The 22,399-nt window shown below is 40.7% G+C and overlaps 1 protein-coding gene across 1 annotated transcript; it reads left to right on the top strand.

The window, feature by feature from the left end:
* Nucleotides 1–7,243: 7,243 nt before the first annotated feature.
* LOC144329722 (syncytin-1-like) lies at nt 7,244–21,279 on the top strand. The gene is made up of 2 exons (XM_077938705.1): nt 7,244–7,429; nt 19,012–21,279. Exons 1-2 carry the CDS (start codon nt 7,292–7,294, stop codon nt 20,734–20,736), a joined length of 1,863 nt encoding a protein of 620 aa, XP_077794831.1. The 5' UTR covers nt 7,244–7,291; the 3' UTR covers nt 20,737–21,279.
* The last annotated feature ends 1,120 nt before the right edge of the window (nt 21,280–22,399 follow it).

Here is a 22,399-nt window from a genome sequence, read left to right as displayed (position 1 = left end):
TAGTTTGTTTCAAGCAATCAATAACCAGAGTCTACCACTAGGAAGAACATTCAACTCATGAAGGATAGGAGTTGGTCATTTAATATCTCGGCTTCTTTATCCTTTACATTTTGACATGTGTTCTATAAAGTGTCTCTGGGGCCTATCAGAAGGATTGAGTCCCCATTGCTTACGGAAGCAAATGACTCATAAACACACCCTTCATTTGCTTTCCTCTCTTCCCTGTCCTACTTTCCCAATCTCTGACTCTGCTTCCTCAGATTCATCTCTCAGATAAATAACTTGCACCCAAATCCTTGTCTCCAGGTCTGCTTTTGCATAAACCAAAACTAAGAGTGGATCCAATTTTTTCTTGTTGTTTTCCGGCTGTGCTTCTAAATGGACGATAAATGTACCCTATGCCATTTGTTAAAAACTCATCATCTCCCTTCTGACCAGTAGTATCACTTCTGTTCCCAAATCAACCACCTCTCTATAATTAAGTCTCCTTCTGGGATATCTATTTTATCCCACTGATCTATCTGTCACTGCACCAATATTAAACTTCCCTATCTGTTAGGGTCAGTCTTCTCATCTCTCCTCCTATTCAAGAGAAAAAGCAAGTATTCATATTTACATATAAATTTTACAAAAGTTAGTCAAGTTATACAAAAATACATATTGGGGTATCTATTGGGATGGCATTGGGAGGGAGTTTTTAAAAAATGTACACGTTAAAACCATCACATTGTGCTTTGCCAATCCATGGACATAATATACCTCATATTCAGATTTTCTAAAATGTCAAGAAAGATTTACAGTTTTTTTTTTTTTTTTTTTTTGAGGCGGAGTCTTCACTCTGTCGCCCAGGCTGGAGTGCAGTGGCGCGATCTCGGCTCACTGCAAGCTCCGCCTCCCGGGTTCGCGCCATTCTCCTGCCTCAGCCTCCCGAGTAGCTGGGACTACAGGTGCCCGCCACCGCGCCCGGCTAATTTTTTGTATTTTAGTAGAGACGGGGTTTCTCCGTGTTAGCCAGGATGGTCTCGATCTCCTGACCTCGTGATCCGCCCGCCTCGGCCTCCCAAAGTGCAGGGATTACAGGCGTGAGCCACCGCGCCCGGCCAGATTTACAGTTTTTTTCATAAAATCTTAGAGGTTATTTTTAGGTGTATTCTGAGTACATTAAATGAGTTGGTGCTTCTTTCAAATGATATATTTTAAAGATTCTCATTTTCTATTTTTGTTTTTGATATAGAAATATAACTTATTTTTGCATAACAAACATTTGAAAACAATCTTGCTTTCTTCTCTCATTGGTAGCTTCTTTCAGACTTTCTAAGTACAGAATCATATCATTTGTGTGTTAATCAAGATCTCAGCAGGAAGTAAATGGCACCCTAAGACAGGGTAATTGAGGAGAACTTTTTTAAAAGTTTACAAAGTGGGGCAAGGCTTAAGAAAATCAAAAATTCATAATGCAAAAAGCAGAGTTAGTAACCTAGGGAGCTGGGTAGGTGGTTGATTTGGGAATAGAAATTGTACCACTGGTCACCAGACCCGAAGGGGCACAGAAGGGGACTAGTTACCTAAATTTCAGAAAACAACTATGGGGAGGGCCACCTGGCAGGATTCATGGCCTTTGTTAGAGGGACAAGGGGAGGAAACCAGGAAAACACATACCGCTACCTTCTCTCCCCACTAACCCTCTAATATCATACTGGCGTGTCATTTGGGCTAAATTCAAATAAATATCAGAAAATAAACACATTGATACAATTCATTCAGACCAGTCTTCTGAAGCACAGAGTAAAACAGAGTGGGTGGAATGAGGATGCAAAGGGGAAAATGGAAGGTAATCAGCACAGTTTGCAGATTGACAATTTTATTTCTCCTCTCCCAGTCCTTGTCCTTCAGATGCAAATTGTTAGTTAATATGCCTATTATGATTTTTAGCTTTATTAATAATTGACCAATACAAATTGTGTATACACACAGTATGCAACATGATGATTTAATATATACATACACACTTGAAATGATTATTCCAATCATTAACACATCTGTCACCACCCTTAGTTACCACTGTGCATGTCTGTGTATGGGTTGAGGGGGTGGTAGAGACACTTAAGATCTAGTGTCTTGGCAAATTTCAAGTATATGTACAGTATTATTCACTATAGTCACCATGCTGTACATTAGGTCTCCCGAACTCATTCATTTCATCATATAACTGAAAATTTATACCCTTTGAGCAATATCTCCCCTACTCTCCCACCCCTACTTCCTGGCAGCTATCATTCTATTCTGTTTCTATGAGTTTTTTTTTAGATTCCACATATGAATGAGATCATACACTATTTGTCTTTCTGTGTCTGGCTTGTTTCACCTAGCCTAATATCCTTCAGGTCCATTCATGTTGTTGCAAATGGCAAGATTTACTTCTTTTTAGGACTGAATAATATTTGTGGGTTTGTGTGTGTATCACACTTTCTCTATCCATTCATCCATCTATGGACGCTTAGGTTATTTCCATTTCTTGGCTATTGTGAATAATGTTATAATGAAAATAGAGGAACAGGATCTCTCTGAGATGCTGATTTCATTTCCATCATAGAAATACTCAGAAGTAAGGTTGCTGGATTGTATAGTAGTTTTATTTATTTTTAGGAGCCTCCATACTGTTTTCCATAATGGCTAATACAGTGCATGATAGTATACTGTACAGGCTTCTCCTCTTCTCCTCACCTTTGCAAATACTTGTTATCTCTCATCTTCTTGATAATAGCCATCCTAACAAGTGTGAGGCAATATCTCGTTGTGGTTTTGATTTTCATATTCCTGATAATTAGAGATGCTGAGCACCTTTTCATATACCTGTTGGCCATTTGTATGTCTTTGCAAGAATGTCTATTCATGTCCTTTGCCCATTATTTAAGTATTTCTTTGTTTACTATTGAGTTTATGAGATGCCCAAGTTTTGATGGGAGAAATGATGCCACCAAAATGTATATTATATGCATATGTATGTGTGTGTATATAAATACACATTTCTGTACATATATATTTAATAAAAACTTCCCAAATGTAATATATTTAAATCAACTGAATCTGATATCATGTACCCTTAGATACTAAGAGAAAACTATAGGCCCCATAGAAATCTTAGAAGCATTTCTAGGGAAGTTAACCCATAAAGTTAAGAACTGGTCAATTTAATATTAAAATTTGGAAAAAGACTAATACAATTCAGCACACAATAATCTATCCCTGAAAGATTCAAAGATCATAAGTGGCAGTCATTTGGCAGTGTAAAAATTAAATCATGCCACTAACAGTTGAGTTTCCATTTTTAGGAAACTTTGAGACCGCATAAAAAATGTACAAGTTATACAAGTTTTCTGTTAAATTTTAGACCCTTGTGACAATATCATAGGAAGGTTTGGAATATTCCAGGGCTGTTAGGTAGTAAAATAGTTTATCTCCCTCCAAAATACCTAAAAGCTTAAGACTAACCTTAGAGGAAGTGTCACAGGTGGTCTACCAGGATCAAAATGATTCTATGTCTTTATCAATGACTTGGTAAAGACTTTGAAAAATATATTCATCAAATTGCTAATGTTCTTAAATTAAGAATTACTCAGGTTTAAAAAGACTTAATACACTTTAATCTTGAAAAAATTGGGGAAAATATTTTTGAAAAAGCTGATGTTTAATAGTTACAAACATAATATTGTCCGCTCATATATATACACACACATATATACACACACATATACACACATACACACATACTCGTGTATATACATATATACATATAGATATAACACATGAGGAAAATGATGAGGCACAAGAATAAAAGGAAATTTCCAGGGGCTCAACTTATTTTTCTCCTATAATGCACAGTGTGGGTATAGTTGAGTATGTATTTTTATAAAGCACATGGACAATCAGGATTAAGAAAAAAAGACATTGTTTATTAGAGAAAAGGCAACTGGAAAGATCATCAGGAAATTTTATGGAAAACTTTCAGATAGAAATAAGCAGGGTTTCCAGAAAGTACTACAGTAAGTCAGCTCAGAGAAATGGACAGACTTGTGGACTCTAAAGTTCATCTATCTTAATTCAAATCACATTTCCAGTAGCACTGCCATCTCACCTCAGAAAGACTACTTATTTTCTTGAAGTTTCAGTTTCCTTATCTGTAAAGTGGTGATAACAAATTTAGCTATATTGCAACACTGTTATAAGGGAATGAATAGTATAAAAACTGTTAAGAGCTTAGGACATTACCTGGCATCTAGAAAGAGCTATGCTAGAGGAAATCCTCCTAAGAGAGAAAGGCTATGAAGCTAGACTCTTACCAGAAACTGAAAGATAGGCAAGTGAGAAATCTTAATCCCATGGGATTAGAGACAGAGAACCATAAATCTGTGGCTCCAGGGAACATTCTAACTAAGCTCCTATGATACATATTGTACCTAACAAGCAGTGGATTAAGGGGCTTCAATTAGGAAGATATGGCCAATTCACAGGAGGCACTAATATATCTCTACATGTCTTTGTAAGGAACATTTTGATAAATTGCTTAGGATGAGGGGCAGAGGTAAATACTTCACTGCCCCCCAACCTCAAACAAAGGGTAGGCCCAAGGAACCACAGATGATAGATGACCAGTAACTTGCCATCAAGGGGATGGGACTGGCAGGTCCAACTATCCATGAAGTGGCTATTTCACTGCATGTGCTGTGCCTATTTGGAGCAGAATTGCTGAAGATAAGACTGAGATCAACCAGGAGCACCATCCTTTTCCTCTGTTTCCTCATAAGTGCATGGCCTTTTCACTTAATAAATGCTGTTCGAACTTGTAAAGAAGACTTGCTTGATAAAATTCCAAATTACTATATTTTTTAGGATACTCTTATGCCTTAGTCTGGCCCTGACCACGTAATACATTTTCCTGGGACTGAATGTTACCCTGTCATATTACCTAGGTTCTTCTGTTAGTTCTAGGCTTGTTCATCCTTTATGAACTGAAGGACATTCCTGGAGAAGAAAGGTAGGAAAAGAAACACAAAGAAAACAAATCAGAATAATTAAAAGTTGCCTCCCTTAAAAGAAATGTAGTAAGAGGAGAGAGAAAGAAATAATTCAAGTATTTAGGAACAGTTTTCATGTGCAGGCTCTTTACTTTCTTATCAATAGAATCTTATCATCCTCTTGCTCCCTAAAATTCAAGATCCAGAGTCTGGAAGGGGGTCTTGATAGTTCAATTTTACCTTCAATGCTGTAAGTCAGAGAATAGTGTCTGGCTAGAAAAAAAAAGTAACGGTCTTCCAGCCATCATTCAGACTCCAGGAATAGGGTGATATCCTTCGGAAGCATGTAGTTGCTTCACCAAGAGGACATCATGAAGAGTTTGGGAGGCTCTTGGGGTTGCTTTGGAACAGAATTTCAATCATTCTTTGCATTTGAGCTTTATTTATATTCCCTAACATTAGCCACTCTCCTGTCCTTGGTACTTTTTCATTAGTGGGAATACAATCTACATCTGGGCTTATCATGAGTAAAGTAAAGACTTGGTCGTTATTGAACCAAAGCTTAAAACAAACTTCCCTGTGGCTACTCATTAAGCCTTTTTAATAGTGTTACTTCAAGGTACTAAGTCTACTATTACTAGAAAATTTTAAATCCACACAAAGCTCCTTAACTTCAGCTTTCTTGTTTATAAAATTGAAATTAAGGAACACAAAATAGATTTGTAAACTCCATTTTGCAAAATACCAACGTTCCTTTTTAGGTGCTTCAATTACGACAGCACACAGAGAGTCTCCCAGAACACTTCCCCCAAAGCAGCTCTGCCTGTATCGATTTTAAGATGGCATTTAATAATATGATTCTACCACTTAAAAATAAAGTTTGAAAATATTAGACTAGAAGATCCCTAAAGTTCCTTCCAGTTTAGGTATCTCTTGTTCTATTAATTAATTGGGGACTCTCTAACCAGAGAACAGAAGGCTAAAATGCGACTTGATTCACGTATTCAATAGTTCCCCCCATTTATGAAAGAGAAGCTTACTGGCTTTTTCTAGTGCACAGGGGGGCCAACATGAAAGAAACAGGCTTAGATTAAAAGAGGTACATTTCCATTTGAGTTTAAGGCAAAGACATGACCATCATGATGGTGAACAAGGAAAATGGAGCAGGTATCATCAGCCTGGAAGAATCAGAAAACTTTTCTTCAGCTGTGGAGTCAATTATTTTGAGAAGTGCATCCTGGCCACATGATGAGAGAAGTCAAGAACTTTTAAGAAACTGATGAAGGAAGCATCAATCTAAAATCTAACTGCAGAGGCAGCTCACTGCAGTCTGATCTTTCTGTGGAGTTTATTAATGTTGTCTGGATGCAAATAACATGGGCACGCTTGATTCATATGCAAAACAGATACATAGGTAGTGGTTCTCAACCTTGGCTGCAAATCAAAATTACCTAGAGAGCTTTGAAAAATACTTATGCCTGGGAACCACCCTAGACCATTCAAATGAGAATCTGTATAGGGAGTAACTCTTTGCGGGGGCTACAAATCACAAAAGCATAGGTTTTTTCATAACCAAGGAAAGAAGTTGCAGTCCGGGCTGGCTTTAGTGTTTCGTATAAAAGACCAAGAAACCAGCTGGGAGACAAGTTGCAGAGAATGGTGCTGAAAGTTGTGGGAAGGAGTGTCTGTGTACTGGGAGAAACAAAAATGAAACCAGTGCTGATTTAGTTGATGACCAGGGAAGAGTAGCAGGGAAATGATAAAAATGTATAGGAAAGGACATCAAAAACGAGAGAAAAGAGTCCTTGATAAAGTAATAAAAGTATTGTGAAGAAGCTATGTCCGGAGCTGCACGCCCCGGCCATAGCGAATAATAATTGAGGATTAAATGCCTGAGCTATATTCATTTCCACCCCACACCTTCTCCCTATCTTTGCCTTTTTTCCCCTGTACTAATACCTCATTAAAGATGGCGCTCTTCCTGCTTCTTCTTCATTCACTTTTCCTGCGTCCGGGAAAATTGTTACTTAATAGCGCAAGCGCAACATGACGTCCGACTGGAGAAACCGAAACTAACCTGGCCACGCCCTCGGCAATGAGATCATTTCTGCCTTAGCCCAACCCCTTCCCTTCCAAGTGTATATAAGGCAGTGCACTACCGCCATTAAACGAGACTTGATCAGAGCACTGTCTTGTCTCCATTTCTCGTGTCTCTTGTTCCCCAAATTCCCACCCCCTCCTCCAGGGCCTGCTCTGACTATCCCGCAGGCCGGGATATGTGGCGCCCGAACAGGGACCTGGAAACGAGGGACTCCGTGAGGAAGAGGACGCCAAAGGACGGTCGACCGCTAACGAAGACAAAAGGAGTCAAACTCTTCCGATCACCACGGGAACCTGCCGCGTCAGAATCGAAGGTAAGTGACGCGTCCGAAATGGGACAAGAATTAAGCCAACATCAAATATATGTAGGACAATTAAAAGAGGCTTTAAAGATACGAGGAGTAAAGGTTAAAGGTAATGATTTGTTTAAATTTTTTGATTTTGTAAAAGACACTTGCCCTTGGTTCCCACAGGAAGGAACTATTGATATTAAAAGATGGCGTAGAGTAGGGGATTGTTTGCAGGACTATTATAATACTTTTGGGCCAGAAAAAATTCCTGTAACCGCCTTCTCTTATTGGAACCTCATTAGAGATTTAATAGATAAGAAGGAGGCCAATCCGCAAGTCATGGCTGCAGACAGAGCATATTTTAAAGGTTAGCTCCTGCTCTAACCTCACAAAGCCTCCGCAAGATACGGAGGAAGATCTCATTTCCCTTGAAAGTGATCATGAGGAAATTAAGTCTCCTTCTGTAACAGATAAAGAAATACCACAGGAAAACAAACCAAAAAAATACCCAATTTTACAGATGCTTCAAGAGGAGGAGGAAATTAATAAGCCTAATCAATCGGATATAAATTGGGATGATTTAGAGGAAGAAGCGGCTAAATATCACAACCCTGATTTGCCTCCCTTTACTTCATACCCACCCCCATATAATAAGACACATAATGAGGCTTCTGCGCCCATTGTTATGGCAGCAATAGATCCCAAAGAAGAATTAAAGCAAAAAATTGCTCAACTAGAAGAACAGATTAAACTTGAAGAGTTACATCAATCATTGATAATTAGGCTCCAAAAGCTAAAAACAGGAAATGAAAAAATACCTAACTCAGACGCTATGGAGGGTTCCTTGCGCCCACTTCAGCGGCCTGGACAACATGTTCCAAGAGGGGGGTTAGTTGCTAGCCGACATAGAGAAGACTCCTCCCCCAAAGACGTTTTTCTGGTCACGGAAACCATAGATGAACAGGGACAGGCTTGGAGGCATCATACTGGATTTGATTTTACTATTATAAAAGAGTTAAAGACTGCTGCCTCTCAGTATGGGGCTACTGCTCCATATACTCTTGCTATAGTGGAATCTGTAGCTGAGAATTGGCTCACTCCTACGGACTGGAATACCTTAGTCAGGGCAGTTCTTTCTAGGGGAGACCACTTAATTTGGAAGTCAGAGTTCTTTGAAAATTGTAGAGATACAGCTAAAAGAAATCAACAGGCAGGAAACGGTTGGGATTTTGATATGTTAACTGGTTCAGGTAATTATGCAGACACTCAGGCCCAAATGCAATATGACCCTGGACTGTTCTCACAAATCCAGGCTGCTGCTACAAAAGCCTGGAGAAAACTTCCTGTTAAAGGAGATCCAGGGGCCTCGCTCACAGCGGTTAAACAAGGACCCGATGAGCCATTTTCAGACTTTGTGCATAGACTTATGACCACGGCAGGTAGAATCTTTGGAAATGCAGAAACGGGTGTAGATTATGTTAAACAGTTAGCTTATGAAAATGCTAACCCCGCCTGCCAAGCGGCAATCAGACCTTATCGAAAGAAAACAGATTTAACAGGATGCATTCGCCTTTGTTCAGATATTGGGCCCTCATATCAACAAGGCCTAGCAATGGCCGCCGCTTTTAGCGGCCAAACAGTAAGAGATTTCCTCATTAACAAAGGTAAAGATAAAGGAGGATGTTTTAGATGCGGTAAAAGGGGACACTTTGCAAAAGTGTGCTGTGAAAACCAAAATAAGAGTCCAGAAGCAAAAATCCCAGGCCTTTGCCCAAGGTGTAAAAGAGGAAGGCACTGGGCAAACGAATGTAAATCTAAAACTGACAGTCAGGGAAATCCTTTACCTCCCAGGCAGGGAAACGGGATGAGGGGCCAGCCTCAGGCCCCGAAACAAGCATATGGGGCAGTCAGCTTTGTTCCAGCCAGCAACAGCAATCCATTTCAAAACTTAGTAGAGCAACCCCAGGAAGTGCAGGATTGGACCTCAGTTCCACCTCCCACACAATACTAACACCTGAAATGGGACCGCAAACCTTAAATACCGGAATATATGGACCCTTACCACCTAACACTTTTGGGCTACTTTTAGGAAGAAGTAGTGTCACCATGAGAGGCTTACAAGTCCTCCCTGGAGTTATTGATAATGATTATGAAGGAGAAATTAAAATTATGGCCAGAGCTATTGATAGTATTATTACTGTCCCTCAAGGAGTTAGAATAGCTCAGTTACTCCTGCTACCTTTGGTTAAAACATATAATAATATCCAATACTCTAATAGAAATATAAAAGGTTTCGGATCATCAGATATATATTGGGTGCAACCAATTATAAATCAAAAACCCGGGGGCGGAGCAAGATGGCCGAATAGGAGCAGCTCCAGTCTCCAACTCCCAGAGCCAGCGACACAGAAGACCGGTGATTTCTGCATTTTCAACTGAGGTACTGGGTTCATCTCACTGGGGAGTGCCGGACGATCGGAGCTGGTCAGCTGCTGCAGCCCGACCAGCGAGAGCTGAAGCAGGGCGAGGCATTGCCTCACCTGGGAAGCGCAAGGGGGAAGGGAGTCCCTTTTCCTAGCCAGGGGAACTGAGACACACAACACCTGGAAAATCGGGTAACTCCCACCCCAATACTGCGCTTTAGGAAACAGGCACACCAGGAGATCATATCCCACACCTGGCCGGGAGGGTCCCACACCCACGGAGCCTCCCTCATTGCTAGCACAGCAGTCTGTGATCTACCGGCAAGGCAGCAGCGAGGCTGGGGGAGGGGCGCCCGCCATTGCTGAGGCTTAAGTAGGTAAACAAAGCTGCTGGGAAGCTCGAACTGGGTGGAGCTCACAGCAGCTCAAGGAAACCTGCCTGTCTCTGTAGACTCCACCTCTGGGGTCAGGGCACAGTAAACTAAGACACACAGACACCTCTGCACAGACGCAAACGACTCTGTCTGACAGCTTTGAAGAGAGCAGTGGATCTCCCAGCACGGAGGTTGAGATCTGAGAAGGGACAGACTCCCTGCTCAAGCGGGTCCCTGACCCCTGAGTAGCCTAACTGGGAGACATCCCCCACTAGGGGCAGTCTGACACCCCACACCTCACAGGGAGGAGTACACCCCTGAGAGGAAGCTTCCAAAGCAAGAATCAGACAGGTACACTCGCTGTTCAGAAATATTCTATCTTCTGCAGCCTCTGCTGCTGATACCCAGGCAAACAGGGTCTGGAGTGGACCTCAAGCAATCTCCAACAGACCTACAGCTGAGGGTCCTGACTGTTAGAAGGAAAACTATCAAACAGGAAGGACACCTACACCAAAACCCCATCAGTACATCACCATCATCAAAGACCAGAGGCAGATAAAACCACAAAGATGGGGAAAAAGCAGGGCAGAAAAGCTGGAAATTCAAAAAATAAGAGCGCATCTCCCCCGGCAAAGGAGCGCAGCTCATCGCCAGCAACGGATCAAAGCTGGACGGAGAATGACTTTGACGAGATGAGAGAAGAAGGCTTCAGTCCATCAAATTTCTCAGAGCTAAAGGAGGAATTACGTACCCAGCGCAAAGAAACTAAAAATCTTGAAAAAAAAGTGGAAGAATTGATGGCTAGAGTAATTAATGCAGAGAAGGTCCTAAACGAAATGAAAGAGATGAAAACCATGACACGAGAAATACGTGACAAATGCACAAGCTTCAGTAACCGACTCGATCAACTGGAAGAAAGAGTATCAGCGATTGAGGATCAAATGAATGAAATGAAGCGAGAAGAGAAACCAAAAGAAAAAAGAAGAAAAAGAAACGAACAAAGCCTGCAAGAAGTATGGGATTATGTAAAAAGACCAAATCTACGTCTGATTGGGGTGCCTGAAAGTGAGGGGGAAAATGGAACCAAGTTGGAAAACACTCTTCAGGATATCATCCAGGAGAACTTCCCCAACCTAGTAGGGCAGGCCAACATTCAAATCCAGGAAATACAGAGAACGCCACAAAGATACTCCTCGAGAAGAGCAACTCCAAGACACATAATTGCCAGATTCACCAAAGTTGAAATGAAGGAAAAAATCTTAAGGGCAGCCAGAGAGAAAGGTCGGGTTACCCACAAAGGGAAGCCCATCAGACTAACAGCAGATCTCTCAGCAGAAACTCTACAAGCCAGAAGAGAGTGGGGGCCAATATTCAACATTCTTAAAGAAAAGAATTTTAAACCCAGAATTTTATATCCAGCCAAACTAAGTTTCATAAGTGAAGGAGAAATAAAATCCTTTACAGATAAGCAAATGCTTAGAGATTTTGTCACCACTAGGCCTGCCTTACAAGAGACCCTGAAGGAAGCACTAAACATGGAAAGGAACAACCGGTACCAGCCATTGCAAAAACATGCCAAAATGTAAAGACCATTGAGGCTAGGAAGAAACTGCATCAACTAATGAGCAAAATAACCAGTTAATATCATAATGGCAGGATCAAGTTCACACATAACAATATTAACCTTAAATGTAAATGGACTAAATGCTCCAATTAAAAGACACAGACTGGCAAACTGGATAAAGAGTCAAGACCCATCAGTCTGCTGTATTCAGGAGACCCATCTCACACGCAGAGACATACATAGGCTCAAAATAAAGGGATGGAGGAAGATTTACCAAGCAAATGGAGAACAAAAAAAAGCAGGGGTTGCAATACTAGTCTCTGATAAAACAGACTTTAAACCATCAAAGATCAAAAGAGACAAAGAAGGCCATTACATAATGGTAAAGGGATCAATTCAACAGGAAGAGCTAACTATCCTAAATATATATGCACCCAATACAGGAGCACCCAGATTCATAAAGCAAGTCCTTAGAGACTTACAAAGAGACTTAGACTCCCATACAATAATAATGGGAGACTTCAACACTCCACTGTCAACATTAGACAGATCAACGAGACAGAAAGTTAACAAGGATATCCAGGAATTGAACTCATCTCTGCAGCAAGCAGACCTAATAGACATCTATAGAACTCTCCACCCCAAATCAACAGAATATACATTCTTCTCAGCACCACATCATACTTACTCCAAAATTGATCACGTAATTGGAAGTAAAGCACTCCTCAGCAAATGTACAAGAACAGAAATTATAACAAACTGTCTCTCAGACCACAGTGCAATCAAACTAGAACTCAGGACTAAGAAACTCAATCAAAACCGGTCAACTACATGGAAACTGAACAACCTGCTCCTGAATGACTACTGGGTACATAACGAAATGAAGGCAGAAATAAAGATGTTCTTTGAAACCAATGAGAACAAAGATACAACATACCAGAATCTCTGGGACACATTTAAAGCAGTGTGTAGAGGGAAATTTATAGCACTAAATGCCCACGAGAGAAAGCAGGAAAGTTGTAAAATTGACACTCTAACATCACAATTAAAAGAACTAGAGAAGCAAGAGCAAACACATTCGAAAGCTAGCAGAAGGCAAGAAATAACTAAGATCAGAGCAGAACTGAAGGAGATAGAAACACAAAAAACCCTCCAAAAAATCAATGAATCCAGGAGTTGGTTTTTTGAAAAGATCAACAAAATTGACAGACCACTAGCCAGACTAATAAAGAAGAAAAGAGAGAAGAATCAAATCGACGCAATTAAAAATGATCAAGGGGATATCACCACCGACCCCACAGAAATACAAACTACCATCAGAGAATACTATAAACACCTCTACGCAAATAAACTGGAAAATCTAGAAGAAATGGATAATTTCCTGGACACTTACACTCTTCCAAGACTAAACCAGGAAGAAGTTGAATCCCTGAATAGACCAATAGCAGGCTCTGAAATTGAGGCAACAATTAATAGCCTACCAACCAAAAAAAGTCCAGGACCAGATGGATTCACAGCTGAATTCTACCAGAGGTACAAAGAGGAGTTGGTACCATTCCTTCTGAAACTATTCCAATCAATAGAAAAAGAGGGAATCCTCCCTAACTCATTTTATGAGGCCAACATCATCCTGATACCAAAGCCTGGCAGAGACACAACAAAAAAAGAGAATTTTAGACCAATATCCCTGATGAACATCGATGCAAAAATCCTCAATAAAATACTGGCAAACCGGATTCAGCAACACATCAAAAAGCTTATCCACCATGATCAAGTGGGCTTCATCCCTGGGATGCAAGGCTGGTTCAACATTCGCAAATCAATAAACATAATCCAGCATATAAACAGAACCAAAGACAAGAACCACATGATTATCTCAATTGATGCAGAAAAGGCTTTTGACAAAATTCAACAGCCCTTCATGCTAAAAACGCTCAATAAATTCGGTATTGATGGAACGTACCTCAAAATAATAAGAGCTATTTATGACAAACCCACAGCCAATATCATACTGAACGGGCAAAAACTGGAAAAATTCCCTTTGAAAACTGGCACAAGACAGGGATGCCCTCTCTCACCACTCCTATTCAACATAGTGTTGGAAGTTCTGGCTAGGGCAATCAGGCAAGAGAAAGAAATCAAGGGTATTCAGTTAGGAAAAGAAGAAGTCAAATTGTCCCTGTTTGCAGATGACATGATTGTATATTTAGAAAACCCCATTGTCTCAGCCCAAAATCTCCTTAAGCTGATAAGCAACTTCAGCAAAGTCTCAGGATACAAAATTAATGTGCAAAAATCACAAGCATTCTTATACACCAGTAACAGACAAACAGAGAGCCAAATCAGGAATGAACTTCCATTCACAATTGCTTCAAAGAGAATCAAATACCTAGGAATCCAACTTACAAGGGATGTAAAGGACCTCTTCAAGGAGAACTACAAACCACTGCTCAGTGAAATCAAAGAGGACACAAACAAATGGAAGAACATACCATGCTCATGGATAGGAAGAATCAATATCATGAAAATGGCCATACTGCCCAAGGTAATTTATAGATTCAATGCCATCCCCATCAAGCTACCAATGAGTTTCTTCACAGAATTGGAAAAAACTGCTTTAAAGTTCATATGGAACCAAAAAAGAGCCCGCATCTCCAAGACAATCCTAAGCCAAAAGAACAAAGCTGGAGGCATCACGCTACCTGACTTCAAACTATACTACAAGGCTACAGTAACCAAAACAGCATGGTACTGGTACCAAAACAGAGATATAGACCAATGGAACAGAACAGAGTCCTCAGAAATAATACCACACATCTACAGCCATTTGATCTTTGACAAACCTGAGAGAAACAAGAAATGGGGAAAGGATTCCCTATTTAATAAATGGTGCTGGGAAAATTGGCTAGCCATAAGTAGAAAGCTGAAACTGGATCCTTTCCTTACTCCTTATACGAAAATTAATTCAAGATGGATTAGAGACTTAAATGTTAGACCTAATACCATAAAAATCCTAGAGGAAAACCTAGGTAGTACCATTCAGGACATAGGCATGGGCAAAGATTTCATGTCTAAAACACCAAAAGCAACAGCAGCAAAAGCCAAAATTGACAAATGGGATCTCATTAAACTAAAGAGCTTCTGCACAGCAAAAGACACTACCATCAGAGTGAACAGGCAACCTACAGAATGGGAGAAAATTTTTGCAATCTACTCATCTGACAAAGGGCTAATATCCAGAACCTACAAAGAACTCAAACAAATTTACAAGAAAAAAACAAACAATCCCATCAAAAAGTGCGCAAAGGATATGAACAGACATTTCTCAAAAGAAGACATTCATACAGCCAACAGACACATGAAAAAATGCTCATCATCACTGGCCATCAGAGAAATGCAAATCAAAACCACAATGAGATACCATCTCACACCAGTTAGAATGGCGATCATTAAAAAGTCAGGAAACAACAGGTGCTGGAGAGGATGTGGAGAAATAGGAACACTTTTACACTGTTGGTGGGATTGTAAACTAGTTCAACCATTATGGAAAACAGTATGGCGATTCCTCAAGGATCTAGAACTAGATGTACCATATGACCCAGCCATCCCATTACTGGGTATATACCCAAAGGATTATAAATTATGCTGCTATAAAGACACATGCACACGTATGTTTATTGCAGCACTATTCACAATAGCAAAGACTTGGAATCAACCCAAATGTCCATCAGTGACAGATTGGATTAAGAAAATGTGGCACATATACACCATGGAATACTATGCAGCCATCAAAAAGGATGAGTTTGAGTCCTTTGTAGGGACTTGGATGCAGCTGGAATCCATCATTCTTAGCAAACTATCACAAGAACAGAAAACCAAACACCGCATGTTCTCACTCATAGGTGGGAACTGAACAATGAGATCACTCGGACTCAGGAAGGGGAACATCACACACCGGGGCCTATCATGGGGAGGGGGGAGGGGGGAGGGATTGCATTGGGAGTTATACCTGATGTAAATGACGAGTTGATGGGTGCAGCACAGCAACATGGCACAAGTATACATATGTAACAAACCTGCACGTTATGCACATGTACCCTACAACTTAAAGTATAATAATAATAAATAAATTTTAAAAAATAAATAAATAAAATAAAAAAAAATAAAAAATAAAAAAATAAATAAATCAAAAACCCTCTCTAACCTTATGGTTAGACGGGAAGGCATTCACTGGACTAATAGACACAGGGGCTGATGTAACTATCATTAAACAGGAAGATTGGCCCTCTCATTGGTCTACCACAGAAACTTTAACTCACTTGAGAGGAATTGGACAAAGCAGTAATCCTAAACAAAGTTCTAAATACCTAACATGGACAGATAAAGAAAACAATTCAGGCCTCATTAAGCCATTTGTCATCCCTTACCTACCTGTTAACCTTTGGGGGCGAGATCTACTCTCTCAAATGAAAATTATAATGTGTAGTCCAAATGATATAGTTACTGCACAAATGTTAACTCAAGGATACACCCCTGGTAAAGGTCTTGGAAAAGGAGAGAATGGTATCCCACAGCCTATACTGGTTTCAGGACAACTTGATAAAAAGGGGTTTGGAAATTTTTAGCTCAGGCCACTGACATACCTGCACCCCAAAGGTGCGCTGACCCCATTACTTGGAAGTCAGATGAGCCCGTTTGGGTTGATCAGTGGCCTTTACTCAATGATAAGCTAAGTGCTGCCCAACAGTTAGTGCAGGAACAACTAGCAGCAGGACATATTGAGGAAAGTAATTCCCCTTGGAATACACCTATTTTTGTTATTAAAAAGAAGTCTGATAAATGGAGACTCTTACAAGATTTAAGAGCAGTAAATATCACTATGATCCTTATGGGTGCCTTACAACCAGGATTGCCTTCACCGGTTGCGATTCCTCAAAAATATTTTAAAATCGTTATTGACCTTAAAGATTGCTTTTTTACAATTCCCCTTCACCCTGCTGACCAGAAAAGATTTGCCTTTAGTCTTCCATCTACAAATTTTAAACAACCAATGAAGCGCTATCAATGGAAAGTCTTACCTCAGGGTATGGCCAATAGTCCTACCTTGTGTCAAAAATATGTAGCTGCCGCTATAGAGCCAGTCAGAAAAACATGGGCACAAATGTATATTATACATTATATGGATGATATTTTAATAGCAGGAGAAATTGGCGAACAAGTCTTACAGTGCTTCGCCCAACTCAAACAAGAGTTAACAGCAGCCGGACTACAGATAGCCCCAGAAAAGGTACAATTACAAGATCCATACACTTATCTTGGTTTCCAGATTAATGGACCCAAAATCATTAATCAAAAGGCCGTTATACGTCGTGATCATTTAAAAACTTTAAATGATTTCCAAAAATTACTGGGAGACATAAATTGGCTTCGACCGTACTTAAAGCTCACCACAGGAGAGTTAAAACCTCTTTTCGATATATTAAAAGGAGACTCTAATCCAAAATCCCCCAGGTCCATTACTAAAGAAGCATTAATAACACTCCAACAGGTAGAACATGCCATTGCAGCACAATTTGTTACCGGTATTGATTATTCTCAGCCATTAATATTCCTTATTTTTAACACAACAATAACCCCTACTGGCCTATTTTGGCAGAACAATCCCATTATGTGGGTACACCTGCCCTCCTCCCCTAAAAAGGTTTTGTTGCCTTATTATGATGCCATAGCTGATCTAATTATCTTGGGAAGAGAAAACAGTAGAAAATACTTTGGAATAGAACCCTCTACCATTATACAGCCCTACACTCAATCACGCATCCATTGGCTGTTACAAAATACGGAAGCCTGGCCAATTGCTTGCGCTTCTTATACTGGTGCGATTGACAACCATTACCCACCTAACAAACTTATTCAATTTTGTAAACTTCATGCGTTTGTATTTCCCCATATTACCAGTAAAGAACCTCTCAATGACGCATTACTAATTTTCACTGATGGATCTTCCACAGGACTTGCCGCTTACACTTACAATAATGTAGTCGTTAAATTCCAGACCACTTATACATCAGCTCAGCTGGTCAAATTGCAAGCTATAATTGCAGCACTATCAGCTTTTCCTTGTCAGCCACTTAACATTTATACAGACAGCGCCTACCTGGCTCATTCAATACCCCTCTTAGAGACCGTGTCTCAAATTAAACATATTTCAGACACAGCTAACCTATTTTTACAATGTCAACAACTTATCCGAAAAAGGACTACTCCCTTTTTTCTTGGGCATATTAGAGCACATTCAGGATTACCGGGACCTCTAACACAAGGTAACGCAACAGCTGACACGGCAACAAAAACCATAGCCACAGTCACTACAGACAATTTGCAACAAGCGCAAAAAGCACATGCCTTACATCATTTAAACGCCCAAACCTTAAGACTTATGTTTAAACTTACCAGAGAACAAGCTCGACAAATAGTTAAACAATGCGCCAACTGCATAACATATTTACCTGTTCCCCATCTAGGAGTTAACCCCCGAGGACTCATCCCCAACGAAATTTGGCAAATGGACGTTACTCACCACTTAGAATTCGGTCAAGTAAAATATATCCATGTATGCATAGACACCTATAGTGGATTCATCAGTGCAACTCTCCAAACAGGAGAGGCCACCAAACATGTCATAGCTCATTTATTACACTGCTTTTCTATTTTAGGAATACCCAAACAAATCAAAACAGATAATGGCCCCGGTTATATAGCCAAAACCTTCTTACAATTTTGTAATACCCTACAAATTAAACATACCACAGGCATTCCCTATAATCCCCAAGGACAAGGTATAGTAGAAAGAGCTCATCTGTCATTAAAAACTATTATCACAAAATTAAAAGGGGGGAGCTGGTACCCCGTGAAGGGTACCCCCAGAAACATACTCAATCATGCCCTGTTTATCCTTAATTTTTTAAATTTTGACAGTCATGGAAAATCGGCTGCCTACCGTTTCTGGCATCCTGAATCTCAAAAACAGTTTGCAATGGTAAAATGGAAAGATCCACTTGATAGTTCATGGCATGGCCCCGATCCAGTTTTAATTTGGGGAAGAGGCTCAGTATGCATCTTCTCACAAAAAAATTATGCAGCCAGATGGCTGCCTGAAAGATTGGTAAGACAAATAAATCATAACCATTGTCAGTCCAGGGAAGATAAATCTCCCTGAGAAGTTCTTTCCTTCTTGTTTTTCAGAAAATGAAGCCTAACATGAAATTCCTTTGGAGAATAATCGCTCTATATAACATAGTGACAGTCTATGCAGGTTTTGGTGACCCTCGTAAGGCAAAAGAATTATTACGAAAACAATACGGCCAGCCTTGTGACTGCAGAGGGGGACAAATATCTGAACCTCCGTCAGATAGAATCACCCAGGTGACCTGCACGGGCAAGACAGCTTACCTAATGCCAAACCAGTTATGGAAATGTAAGTCTACCCCAAGAGATACTTCACCTAGCGGGCCGCTCCTAGAATGCCCTTGTAGCTCTTTCCAATCTTCTGTACATAGTTCCTGTTATACCTCCTATCAACAATGCAAATCAGGCAATAGAACATATTATACGGCCACGTTACTAAAAACACAAACTGGAGGCATCAATGACGTACAAGTATTAGGATCCACTAATAAACTTGTACAATCTCCTTGTAACGGCCAAAAAGGAAAGCCTGTTTGTTGGAGCACTACCGCCCCCATTCACATTTCTGATGGAGGAGGCCCATTAGATATTACAAGAATTAAAACCGTCCAGAAAAAATTAGAAGAAATTCATAAAGCTTCATATCCTGAACTTCAATATCACCCTTTAGCCTTGCCTGAGCTTAGAGGTAATTTTAGGCTCGATGCCCAAACCTTTGATATCCTCAATGCTACTTACAATTTACTTCAAATGTCCAATACAAGCCTGGCCCACGATTGTTGGCTTTGTCTTAAAATGGGCCCCCCTATTCCTCTAGCCATACCTAACCTTTCATTGCCCTATGTCAATTACTCAAATGAATCCTTAGTAAATAATTCCTGTCCTATTATCCCCCCGCTCTTAGTTCAACCGATGACGTTTTCTAATTCCTCTTGCCTCTTTTTGCCATCATATAATAACACTAAAGAAATTGATTTAGGCTATGTTGTGTTTGGCAACTGTACTTCCATAATCAATGCCACCAACCCTTTGTGTGCTATAAATGGCTCGGTTTTCGTTTGTGGAAACAACATGGCATATACGTATCTACCTACAAATTGGACAGGGCTTTGTGTTCTGGCCACTCTTCTCCCCGACATTGATATCATCCCTGGAGATGAACCTATCCCCATCCCCGCTATTGAACATTTTATTTATAGACTGAAACGAGCCATACAATTTATTCCCTTGTTGGCTGGACTAGGAATCACCACTGCTTTTACTACAGGAGCCACAGGCCTAGGAGTCTCACTAACCCAATATACTAAATTATCCAATCAATTAATCTCAGATGTACAGACCTTATCCAGTACTATACAAGATTTACAAGACCAAGTAGACTCGTTAGCTGAAGTAGTTCTCCAAAATAGAAGAGGTCTAGATTTGTTAAAGGCAGAACAGGGAGGGATATGTTTGGCTTTACAGGAAAAGTGCTGTTTTTACGCCAACAAATCCGGAATCGTCAGAGATAAGATAAAAACTTTGCAAGAAGAACTAGAAAAGCGCAGAAAAGGCCTGGCCGCCAATCCACTATGGACTGGACTCGATGGACTTCTCCCCTATCTCCTGCCATTTCTTGGTCCTTTACTCACTCTTTTACTCTTCCTCACTCTCGGGCCTATAATCCTTAATAAGCTTATGGCATTTGTCAGACAACAAATTGAGGCCTTCCAGGCCAAACCTATACAGGTCCATTATCATCGCCTTGAGATGACTGAAAATGGTGAGTCTTATTTACCTTAATAAGACCACCTCCCCTGTGTGCTGAACTGGACAGTCAATGACGGGTAAGAGGACACTATCTCCATCGGAGCCTAAGACAGGAGGGCCGCCCTTGCTGCTGCCTTATCCCATGACGGGCCTAGAAGGTGGGGGTGAGTTGACCCAACCTAAGACAGGCGCAGTTCCCGAGGGGTTTTCTTGTCATAAAAATATAAAAAGGGGGACCTGTCCGGAGCTGCACGCCCCGGCCATAGCGAATAATAATTGAGGATTAAACGCCTGAGCTATATTCATTTCCACCCCACACCTTCTCCCTATCTTTGCCTTTTTTCCCCTGTACTAATACCTCATTAAAGATGGCACTCTTCCTGCTTCTTCTTCACTCACTTTTCCCACGCCCGGGAAAATTGTTACTTAATAGCGCAAGCGCAACATGACGGAGAAACCGAAACTAACCTGGCCACGCCCTCGGCAATGAGATCATTTCCGCCTTAGCCCAACCCCTTCCCTTCCAAGTGTATATAAGGCAGTGCACTACCGCCATTAAACGAGACTTGATCAGAGCACTGTCTTGTCTCCATTTTTCGTGTCTCTTGTTCCCCAAATTCCCACCCCCTCCTCCAGGGCCTGCTGACTATCCCGCGGGCCGGGATAAAGCTACTTTTTTCGAGGGTGGCAAAGGAGGGGCAGCCAGAACTTAGAGGGGAAAATGGGATGAAAGTGGAGAGCAGCTTCGCCAGGAAAGAGCCAGGCATGGTACCAAAGATGAGCCTTGCCTGGCCGAAAGTCAGTGAAGGGAGTGAAAGCTGATGTAAAACAGAGTGCTGCCCAGAGATCAGGTTGACCTCATGTACTGGAAGCAAACAGGCTGCCTTGAGAGTAAGCCAGTGAGTTGAGAGACTTGTTAAAGAAAAAGGGACAGGGACGTGGATGAAGCTGGAAACCATCGTTCTCAGCAAACTAACACAGGAAGAGAAAACCAAACACCACATGTTCTCACTCATAAGTGGGAACTGAACAATGAGAACACTTGGACACAGGGAGGGGAACATCACACACTGGGGCCTGTTGGTGGGTGGGGGGCAAGGGGAGAGAGAGCATTAGGAGAAATACCTAATGTAGATGATGGGTTGATGGGTGCAGCAAACCACCATGGCACGTGTATACCTAAGTAACAAACCTGCACGTTCTGCACATATATTCCAGAACTTAAAGTATAATTTTAAAAAATTAACATCAAAAAAAAAGAAAAAGAAAAAGGGACAGAGTAAAATGTCTCCTTAGGAACCAAGAACGTGATGCCAAGGAAATAACTAAGGAATAACACCTATTGAGTCACTTGTGTGAAGAGATCCTAATAAGAAAAGACAGATGGTCTGGAAGTGCCAGCTGCTCTGAACTCATCAAGAGAGGAAAAAGGTGGGTGATTTTAAAGACTCCTTAAAGTCTAAGCCCAAGGAAGGAGCAACGTTCTCAAGCTTCTAATTTTGTTGAGAGATAAATGTGTCCTTGGCAGTTCCTCAAGGAGTTCAAGCTTCTCCTATAACTGGTCTTTGTGAATATGGAAAAATTGATTCATTGGCTCTATTTTCTAGGGAAGATGCTTACCCCATGGTAGCTAAAACTGCTTTTTAATAAAGGGCTTTCATTATTCCTCCTGGAATTTTCTTACAAAACTGGAAAT

This window comes from Macaca mulatta, chromosome 7 (assembly GCF_049350105.2).
Source record: "Macaca mulatta isolate MMU2019108-1 chromosome 7, T2T-MMU8v2.0, whole genome shotgun sequence".
Classification (NCBI taxonomy): domain Eukaryota; kingdom Metazoa; phylum Chordata; class Mammalia; order Primates; family Cercopithecidae; genus Macaca; species Macaca mulatta.
Note: the sequence above shows the minus strand (reverse complement) of the source record. Positions and strands in the feature narration are given on the sequence as shown.